Here is an 11,202-nt window from a genome sequence, read left to right on the forward strand (position 1 = left end):
AGTGGGTGGTACTGGCAGGGAAGAGGGCATGGTTAAGGCAGCTGGGGCATGTGCTGATTCAGTGCATTCCTTTGGCGGCAGTCACCAGCGAGACTGATTTCTCCCTTCCCCTTTCAACTATGGAGTCCCTGTTGGAAATAGTTACCCACCCCCAGCAGATCCTCTGAGGGAGGCAGCAGTGAAGCATCGCCAGATGGTGTAGCAGAGATCCATAGGCCAGCTAGTGTGTATTTGGCCCACAGGGCCTGAGATTTCTCCTTCTGATATAAATGGGAGTTTTCCAACTGATAGCTGCGCAAGCAGGCTCAAGCCCTTTATTGACAGCTGATGACATGTGGCAGTTACCCTTCATCACCATGTAATCCTAGAAGCAAGTATACTTCTGTTGTCATCCCAGCTTCTAGTTACTGTAATCTTTTTACCTTGGGACTTTAGAAGGTTGAAATTAAGATTACAGATAACTAGACATCAGAGAGTCACTAGACCAAATTAATCCCTGCCTTTATTTAAAACACATTTCACCGCAGTAACACTCTTGCAAATTGTAGGATCATTACTGTACTGTAATACTCAAAGGTTAGTGTAACTCCACTGGCTTCAGTTCAGTTACACCAGGGAGGGGCTTGGCTCTTTGATTCTATTCGACCCATTTCCTGATTCCTTGTCTGCTATAGTTTGTTACTGTGTTCCTGGGCTCTCTGTATCTTAACTAAGGAGAAGATGAAACTAGATTTTAAAACATAGCAAACTGGTGTGCAAATGGCTGGCTTGTTAATACAAATCTGTAAACACAAGTATTGGGTTCTCTGGTTTCCCACAATACATCAAATGCCATCATACTCAGATATAGCCACTGAAATGCAGGACTTCAGCTAAGTATTTTTTTCTTTCTCTAAGAAGGTTTGAATCTTGGTATCTTCCAGGGGTGCTGACCAGTTTGTTCTGGTCTAAACTTTCAGTTAAACGATTTGGCCGCAGTTCAGCTGTGCCCACTGGTGAGTTTGACACTGGTTGTAAGAAGTGGGTCATTTTTTGACAAGGCCTATGAGGAAGATTTTTAGAGTTGTACAGGCTTTGGATTTTTTTTCCTTCAGGCCTTGCAACTTCCATTGAGATCAATGGCAATCATTAATGTGTCCCTTAAGTGCAAGTTTAATCTGTTATTTGCTGGAGGATATTTCATAACTGGTTTATTCTGGTTTGTTTTCCTTCATCTTTACCTGTTATGCAGTAGGTGGGGATATTCCTGACTCTTCCAGTAGAGAGAGCCTTTCAACTTCAAATCCGAGCTCAGTGCCTGCAGAACAAAAGCCTGCATGCAAGAGAGCCTTCAGCCCTCTGAGGAAGAGATCAAAAAGCGACCCTGTGCTACACGGCTTGCCACCTAGAGGTGATTAATTTTCTATATCAACACTATCATGCATTGCACTCATTTTCTTAAGGCTGTATTTGTCAGACTATGCCAGTGCCTTGAATTTGATATAGCAATCTGGCAGATGTTGAATGTATCATATAGAGCAGGGGTCGGCAACCTTTCAGAAGTGGTGTGCCGAGTCTTCATTTATTCACTCTCATTTAAGGTTTCGTGTGCCAGTCATACATTTTAACGTTTTTAGAAGGTCTCTTTCTATAAGTTTGTAATATATAACTAAACTATTGTTGTATGTAAAGTAAATAAGGTTTTTAAAATGTTTAAGAAGCTTCACTCAAAATTAAATTAAAATGCAGAGTCCCCCGGACCGGTGGCCAGGACCCAGGCAGTGTGAGTGCCACTGAAAATCAGCTCGTGTGCTGCCTTTGGCATGCGTGCCATAGGTTGCCTACCCCTGATATAGAGGCTTTGGGGAGACCACAAGAAAACAAGTATATGAGTTAAGAGCAAAGATGTACACACCCTTCCAAAGACATGTATTAGCACTTTTAGCTTCTACATCTGGTTTTTTTTTTTTTTTTTTTTTTTGGTATTTGTATTTACTAGTAAAAAAAAGGGAAAAATACTGGGTGTTTTTTCCCCTTTCAGTGTATTTATTTTTCACTTAAGTGATATTTGCATCTAATGAGCATGTTCTATCTTGCGCACTTTGTTTCACAGGGATGTCAGCAATTTCTGAGCCACCGTCTCCTGCCCACTCACTCTTCCCCACCTTGTAACCTCAGTACCCTTTCATTAACAGCATCTACATTCTCACTGGTCTCAAGCCCAAGTCCGGATTTCCACTTAGGCGCAGTAGGCACGTGCTGATGATGCTGTGCCTAGGGGCGTGTAAGGTGTAAATCCAGCCCTGCCCGAACCTAAGGAGACACTACTGTTTCCAAGGACATCTGATGCAGGATTGGGTGCTCTGGGATGTGCTGGCTACAGCTCATTCCCCTTTGCAGTTCTAAAAATCCCCACTAACTACAGCCTCCCACCTTTCAGTCTGGGTTGCTGGAATTCTACCAGGAGCTGCTGATGCATATTAAATTCTCACAAAATAAATGGTGTGGGTTTTAATAACTGATGCTTGGTTAGGATAATAAAATAACTGCAATTTCTGTCTGTCTCTAGCGTTTAAGGAACCTGTCACTGTGTTGTACTTACCAGTCTATATAGCATTCAGCATATTCTCATCTGATCATCTTTCCCCCCCAGAAAAAATAACAGGAGTACTTGTGGCACCTTAGAGACTAACAAATTTATTAGAGCATAAGCTTTCGTGGGCTACAACCCACTTCTTCTTCTTCCACTTCTTCCCCCCCAGGTTCATGTTTTTCTCCTGCATGCATTTTTTCCATTCCATCTTTTTTCCTCCTCCCCTTCTTTCACAGTGCTCCTGAAGCAATGGTTAAATGGCATGAAACAGTCATCTATTAATAGCAGATTAGATATGGTGGAAGCAGGGGATGCTCTGTGCTGCACATAAAAGCAGCTTTTAGGCACTTAAAACCACGCCATCAGGAACCCAGTTTATAATTGTTTCTATACAGTGTGGCCTTGAACCACCTGAAAGTGAAATACTCAGCTGCTGCAGAGATAGAAGTCAGCTGCCACACTAACTAGGGAAGTCACTTCCATTTAGTTTGAGCTCCCTTGATGAGAGGCACCGGAGTTCCTCCTGGAATTATTGTTATCCCTGGCATAATGCTCGCATTACAGAGCTGCTTTATTAACCCGTTGGTGCTTTTCTCATAATCAAAACACAGTAGTAATTTTTATTTACACAACATGCCTTGGAATAGATTTTGTTTTTCCTGTTAAGTTCTCCCAAAATCAGTGGGAATGGAATCTTCAGTAAATTAAAAAAACAACAACAGGATGTATGGTTATTTTTAGTTTTTGGACCAAAAATCTGGATAGTTCATAAGCAATCTTCTTGATCAATGATTATTATTACCCACAGAAGAAACCAAAGAATGCATTAGAACATGAAAGGTACAATATAGCTTGCAGGAGTACGCAAAATAAACAAAGGAGCTATGAATGTATTGGCATTAGTTGTCTGTCTGGTTATGCCTGGCCTCAGGTTGCTTTCTTTTCCATACATTTGTCAAAATTAACAGAATACAGTGTGAGTGGGGGAAAAATCAGTGGTACTTAAGGGGAACTACTATTCACAAATTGTGAAAATCACTGTAGTTTAGAAGGGATCATACAGGCCCTGAACAGTACTTAGACCCCATGAAGGACCTTTGGTGTAGAGAATGCAACAGCTTAGTTTAATCTGTGGATTTGTCTACCTGGTAAATTACTGCATGGCAAATGCACCAGCTTGCTGTGCAGTAACCCACCATGTGGACCCTGCTACAGCACAGTGAAAGTGCCAGACTGTGGCTCAGTATATTACAACTTTCACACTGCTGTAGCAGGGTCCATGCTGGTGAGTTACTGCGTGGCAAACTGGTGCACTGAAGATTCACACCTTGGCTTGCCATGCATCTACGCGCTGTGCAGACAAGCCTTGTCCCATGAGTCCTATGTAGTACAGAGTAGAATTAATGTTATAAGGATTATAGAAACCCTCTTTCTTTAAAAACAGTCAGAGCTTGTTTCATGTTGACAGGCACAGCCCATTAACATGGTACTCTTGGGGGCATTCTGCCGCCCAAAATTAAAAATTCTGCTCAGAATATTTTAAAATTCTCAAAAATTCTGCAAATTTTATTTGTCAAAATAACAATACATAATCACCCAGTTTCAATTAATTTATTTCAAAATACCTGTCAGGAAGTATGTCTGTAACAATACAGACAGACACAAAATTTCTCCCAGGAGTAGAGAGTTAAAGGAAACCCCTGTGACAACCCTGTTCCTATTTCTCTGCTCCCTTCCCCTCCACCCCCAGAGACCACCTGTGGGGCTAGACACCCGCACCTCCTCCCCCAGAGCCCACCTGCAGGGCCCCCCCCCAGCTAATACACCCAAACCCCCCTCCTTCCCAGAGTCCAACCATGAGGGCCCCCCCCAGCCCAGATACCCACACCTCGTTCCCCCCCCAGAGCTCAGCTGCAGAGCCCCCCCTTGCCCAGCCACCTGTCCCCCTCCACTCTCCAGAGCCCAAGGATCCAGAGGGAGAAACAGCCTGATGATCAGTCCCAGGTTGCATAGAGTTTCCTGCACGCCACCTTCTCCTCTCAGGGCATGGGAACTGTAGCTGCCAGGAACCGTCTAGCTCCCCCCAACAGAGTCTTCTTTGTGCAAGCTGGGCTCTGCCAAGTCCAGTGGCGGCCAGCAGCACTGCAGCCCATTTCTGTGAGGGAAAGGAAATTCTGTGTGCACACCATTAATTTCTGCAAAATTCTGCATTGCACAGTGGCACAGAATTTCCCCAGGAGTAACATGCAAAAGAGTGGTAACTAGGAGAGAAAAAAGGGGTCTGTAGCCCTAAGAAGATGACAGAAGGACATGACCCACAGGCTGGAGTACGGGCTTGGAGCAGCTACAATGCAGCCCTGATCCCCGTCACCTGGTTGCAGGCCCAGAGATATTTCTTTTTCTTCCCTATGCATGTATAATTTTTTTTCTCTCTCTCTAATGTGCATTCTCTACCTGGAGTAAATTTGACACAAAGCACAAATATTTATCTGGGGTGGAGGGGGGAATTGATGCATGTTACCACTGGTGCTAGCATGGTAATAATTAAATTTCACTGGTTACCATGATGTCACATTGTGCAATGTATCAGTGTTGAATTACTGTCAGTGCTGACATCTCATTTTGACATTGTTTTTTCAACTGCCCAGATAAAGTAAATGGGCTTTGATTATTTTGTTTTTGCCTTCAGGTCCGGTACTAAGCTGTGAAGCTGCAACTCAGACTGAATTAAAACCAAAACTGGCCACTGTCATTTTGCGAAAAGGTTTGAGAGCAAGAGCTTTGAGAGCAAGACCCCGGTCTTTGGTAGACTACAAGTCATACATAGACACTAAGCTGCTTGTGGCAAGGTTCCTAGAGCAGTCCTCCTGCAGTATGACCCCTGACATACATGAACTGGTGGAAAATATCAAATCTGTTTTAAAGTCGGACGAAGAACATATGGAGGAAGCCATCACCAGTGCCAGCTTCCTGGAGCAGGTAGCTTATTATTGTAGTTGGGATGAACCGGAGACCTAAATATTTCCTCACTTTGTTAATTGGCTTCTCTAGCATACAAAACACTGGTACAGTTTACAGCTGCACTCTCCGGATAGCAGCAAGAGTCAGAGTTTGGCCTCTAGCAGGGTTTGCTCGTATGTCACGTTGGTTCTGGGAAAGAATGAGAAGCCAAGCAGTGATGTATCTAAAGTACATTTGCAAAACACAGAGCTAACCAAGATTGAGGGGAGGGGAAGTGGAACAAGAAAACATTTCTCAAAATAGTGTGAACACCATGCATACATAAAATTAAGAGGCAGATGAATATTAACCTCCTCCCCACCCCCAAAAACAGGGCAAAATCCCTTGTGGCAGAAACACGGACTACAAAGAGACATGAGAATATTATACTTCACACAGAAAAAAGGTTGTAGAAGATTATAAAGCAGAGTAAATTGAAATTATAATTTATTACCCCATCGCAAAAAATAAAAATAAAAAAATCCAGTGTGGTATGTGTCCAGAGCTAATTGAATTTAGTGAAGGCATAAAAATGTTAATTACTGCCACCATCTAAGAACATAACTAAAATATCTGTTACCTTCACGTTTTACAAGTTACTGTAAAATAGCTACGCCTCTTGGATTCTCTATAATCAGTTGTTTCCAGTGCGAGCTTTCTGCTACACCTTCCTAAAACTCCAGTGCCATTTTTAAAGCCAATGGGCTAATTCAGTCTTGATCACACTGACTTTATTTGTATTTTACAACTCGGCTGCAAATCACATTATGCAAAAATACGTCTGCATTATAAAAAGAGGCCCAGACTCATCCTTATTTCCACAAGTCCTCAACCAGGGCTGGAACTGTCAGCAGCTTTCCAAAATTATTTGTATTTATCTGTATTACCATAGCCCCTAGGAGTCCGAGTCATGGCCCAGGACCCCACTGTGCTAGGGGCCGTACACACGCAGAACACAAAGACAGTCCCTGCCCCAAAGAGCTTCCAATCTAAGTGTAAGGCAAGAGACAACAGGTGGATACCGACAGGTGGGGAGTACAAAGAACAATGAGCCAGGATTGGGCAGTATGGTAAGCAGTGCTTTCTGAACAACAACTTTACCACTGTCAAGTTTTTTTTATAAGCATCACAGAAAAGGAGAGTTTTAAGGAGGGTGTGGACTCTACTACTCAGCCTTTATCACAGGACCAAAACAGACTCCTAGAGCGGGAGACTTGTAAGCAAACCCCCTTACTTTCCAAAGCAGTCATTGCCCTGCTGTCCCAGTTTTAGATAATATAGGGTAGTAGTCTGCCCCTCTGGTGAATACCCCAAGGTGGTTTGGCCTGGTTCCTCCCTACCAGTCACAGCCCTTACAAGGCCAGGTATATGTGGCACTCCTTTCTGAGTTCCAGGGCTGTCAGAAACAGCAAAGACCGCTGCTGAGCGTATAGTTCAGCCTCACTGATCCACAGCATAGAAGGCTAACTCCCCCCCAGTCAGTGAGAGAAGAGGGATGCTGCTGGTCTGTGAAACAGAGCCTGTGAGAAACATAATGGGGTAGCTATCAAATCACCTTCCTCCTCCTCCCCCCACCCCTGAAATTGTGCACATGAATCTGTATTAGTCCAATATCAACAATCAGCACACTTTAGTTTCAAAAGACGTGCTGACAAGGCACATGGAGTCATAACAAAATGTCTAGGGCCAAGAAAGGCATAAAACAATCTCCTGACTCCCTGGCTTCTGCCTCAAGACTATCTTTCTTTCCCTCTATCCTTTATTCTCAGGGGAGCAGCTGTGTGTTGTAACTCTAGCAATCAGGTAGAGAATTAGTCAAGAAATACATGATATTAAAAACCCTACCAGAAGTGACCTCTCTCTGTTATTTATTCAGGGAATCTTGAACTAAATACAAAGTAACTTAGCGGAAAAGCAGACAGTGCGGAACACAACTTTATAGTAACAGGATGAGCACCCAGAAAAATTTTGTATAATTTGATACAATCCACATATAGGCCAGAGACTTTCTCATGAAATGTTTTGGGTACCCTGGCGACACAGAATGTTAAGGTTGGTGGATCTACAGCACAAGTGATTCTTTATTAAAATGGTGGGAAAGTCAATGGTTATAGTTCACATGGGGTTTATACAGCTCTTTGGTTTGCCTGGGTTCTTTCCCTAAGCATTTTGCTTTGTTTTAGAAATTTCCCTAGCTTCACGTTGAAGCTGATACATGGCTGATGGTTTCATCCAGAGCCATAACTTGGCCCAAGTTCAAGGAAAGGTTTGAGAAACTCAGCAGAAGTAGCCAAAATTGTGAAACTAGGCAGTTTTCTTTACAAAGGTTTCGTGCAGCTTTAGTCTTTATATAAGAATGGGTCTTTCAGACCAGATCATCCTTCTCAGAGCTGGTCTGAAAGATAGCTGGTGGTAGAAGTGATAGCTTTTGTAAGAAGGGAAGGCTAGAAATTAGGAAAAGTGGGAAATAATCACTCTTGGACCATTACTGAACATTATTTTGCACTTTGGGTGAGTTAATATCGGGACACCCATGTTTTGAAAAAATGTTTTGGGGAGACCAGGTGTGAAAATGCACTAATCCTGCACACATGCTATGGGAAGTGGGGCAGAAGATGTTCCCACCCCCCATGGCCCAAGCCCCATCAGTGATTGGGCCGATGTACGCTTTTCAATGTAGTCCCTGCCACATCATGATATACATTAATGAACTGTCAGCAAGTCTGGCATAGAATCAGAACTGGAAGGGACCTCAAGAGGTCATCTAGTCCAGCCTCCTGCAGTCAAGGCAGGACCAAGTGTTATCTAGACCATCCCTGACAGGTGTTTGTCCAACCTGCTCTTAAATATCCTCAATGATAGAGATTCCACAACCTCCGTAGGCAAGTGCTTAACACCCTGACAGTTAGGAAATTTTTCCTAATGTCCAACCTAAACCGCCCTTCCTTCAATTTAACCCCATTGCTTCTTGTCCTATCCTCAGAGATTAAGAAGAACAATTTTTCTCCATCCTCCTTGTAACAACCTTTTATGTACTTGAAAAGTACATGTGGTTATCCGAGAAATATTAGAGAAAGCTACAGCTTGCAGCTTCCTACCCCCAGGAAGTTGGGCCAGGGGTGACTTCAGTAGAATATATTTTTAAAAGCAATAACTGAGAAGCCAAAAGAAATGAAGTTTAACTCTTTTCCATTTCTTTGAAGGTTATGACTCCAGCTCAGCCATCTACATCAAGGACACATACACTCCCGTTTAGAAGACACCCAGGGCTGCTGCACCTGGAGAGCTGTGGCGATCTGAGTACTTTCACTACATCAGAAAACCAGGTAGCAGAGAGGAAAACCCAGAGACTAGAGCACGAACGGCCCCATAGTCTCATTGGAGTTGTACGGGAAACTGTGCTCTGACTTGGTCTTGTTGCTTATCTGAGGAGTTCCTGGGTGAGACAAACCAACAGGGCTGGAAAATCATCTCTGACAAGCAGGTTGATGGGAATATCACAAATACATTTTTTCATGCTTTTGGAACTCCCCACTGGAGACTCTTTGAGAAAGTTAATTCTAGAAAACTTTTCTCTTTTTTGTTCTGGTTCCCAGGTGGCTTTAAAACAAGGATATCCATGTGCAATTAGTATATTCCTGGATCATTGTTTTGGTGCACTGTTGTAGTTTTTCAGTTCTTGGAATTTATTAATTCTTGTTACTAAACCACATGTTGTACAGTGGCTAAAGTTGAATGACTATACCTTGACTTTTGAGATAGGCATGGTTATGCATAAATTCATTAATTTTTGTCTTATTGGGGAGTATGGTCCAAATTCTTCTCTCATGTCTGTATAAATCTGAAATGAAACCACTGAAGTCAATGGAACAGCTCCTCAGTTGAGTTCAGCTGAGCGATGCAAATTTATACCCGCAGCGGCCCTATGGCTTTACTCCATATTAGAGCTGTGCAAATACTGCAGAACAGTATGTACTTTCACAAGTAGCCTTGGTGAAAGTGTTTTGTGCTGCCATCTTGAAAACTCTATGTGGGCTTGGGTGTCAGTCATTTAGTCAGGGAACTGAAACACTATCCTGGGCTTTTGGTGACCTCAGTCACAGAGCACAAATAGTGAATTAGCAACAGCAAATACTCAAAGCACAGTGAACAGTTCGTGAGCAATCCATGAGCTGAAATACACTGGCATCAAATATTTGTCATTTTGAATAATGTACAAATTCATGAGTCAGTCTGTTGTTTGCAGATAATTCATGAGTGGAAAAAGGCACTAAATTTGTAAAATTGCTGACTGCTAATAGTTTGGCAAATTCTATTGCATTTATGTTGGTAACTAAGAACAGAATTTAGCCCCATTTCTCTATTTTGGAAGGATACAGCTCATGATCCAAAGCCCTCTACAGCCACTGGGAATCTTTCCATTGGTTTTAATGGGCTTTGGATAAGGCTTATTGTTTGTAGCATCAAGGCTATTTATAGCAGCCTACAGCTTCCTGTATTGCAGCAAGATACACGTTGTCCTTTAAGTCGGATGGTTAAATATTCCTGCTGTTATTGAAATGATAAAGCCTTACTTAGGGTAACTATTAAATCACTTTCCTTGGGAAAAACTAAACGCTTTACACTGTAAGTGCTAATTAAGCTTGATTAGAAGAAGAAAGAGTTGATTCTTGCTTGAAGGAAGAGAAATAGTTAATAAACTGTTTAATTTGTATATCTGGAATCAGTGTTTTTTGTTTTGTTTACACAGCTTATTCATGGTAATGTTGATCTCTAGCTAGAACCTTCTGCTTGGGGAAAGCAGCCAATGCACTCAGGCAGGTGCCTGCATCCATCTGCAGCTCAGAGCAGAATCAGCACCTACCTTTTTAATAATAATTATCAAGCAGTAAAACTGTGCCCTCGATTTTGCTGTGGGAAGATATAGTCATCAATGGGACAAATTATCCCCACCACACCCCCAACAGCTGTAGCACCAATCAATTATGAGCACCTTGGAAGCAATTGTCTAGTGTCAAAGTCATAATTGTTAGGTCATTAATCACTTAACTTTGCCCCAAGCTGTTCACTTGTAAATGATTAGCATCACTCACTGTGGCCTCGGCTACACTTGCAGATGTACAGCGCTGTGAGTTAAACCTGACTTGTGCAGCTAAGTAGGGAAAGCGCTGCAGTCAGTGCACTGGGCAGCTGTCAGTGTGGACAGTCGTGGCCACATTTGCGGCAATTGCAGCGCTATTGGGAGCGGTGCATTATGGGCAGCTGTCCCACAGAGCACCTCTTCCCATTCTGGCCACGTGGGTTGTGGGAAGGGGGTGTGGGTGCGGGGCATTCTGGGTCCTGTCCCAACGCCCCGTGATGCATCGCTTCGCATCCCAGAAATCCCTTTGTTTCCGTCCACCTTTGGCACCATCTTTCAACGGTTTCTGTGCAGCGCGATCTGTCTGTGGGAAATGGAGTCCGAACTGCTGAGGCGTATGCTGACTTATCTCACCAGCACGTCACGTTTGGCTGTCGAACTATTCCTTAAGATCCAAAGTGACAGTGAGAGTGAGGGTGAGGAGTCCGACGATGCTATCGAGCCGCGTAACGCGTACAACACGAAATTGCTTGTGGCATTCATGGACATG

At 43.1% G+C, this 11,202-nt stretch overlaps 1 protein-coding gene across 1 annotated transcript in view; it reads left to right on the plus strand.

The window, feature by feature from the left end:
• ENTREP1 (endosomal transmembrane epsin interactor 1) overlaps nucleotides 1–8,979 on the plus strand; it is a 45,898-nt gene extending 36,919 nt beyond the window's left edge. The window contains exons 9-12 of the mRNA XM_065406886.1: nucleotides 1,235–1,390; nucleotides 2,062–2,064; nucleotides 5,262–5,551; nucleotides 8,776–8,979. Of these exons, the coding sequence (XP_065262958.1) occupies nucleotides 1,235–1,390; nucleotides 2,062–2,064; nucleotides 5,262–5,551; nucleotides 8,776–8,979 (653 nt within the window). The remainder of the gene's footprint in view (nucleotides 1–1,234; nucleotides 1,391–2,061; nucleotides 2,065–5,261; nucleotides 5,552–8,775) is intronic.
• Nucleotides 8,980–11,202: the final 2,223 nt, after the last annotated feature.

The sequence above is a fragment of the Emys orbicularis genome, chromosome 6 (genome assembly GCF_028017835.1).
Source record: "Emys orbicularis isolate rEmyOrb1 chromosome 6, rEmyOrb1.hap1, whole genome shotgun sequence".
Classification (NCBI taxonomy): domain Eukaryota; kingdom Metazoa; phylum Chordata; order Testudines; family Emydidae; genus Emys; species Emys orbicularis.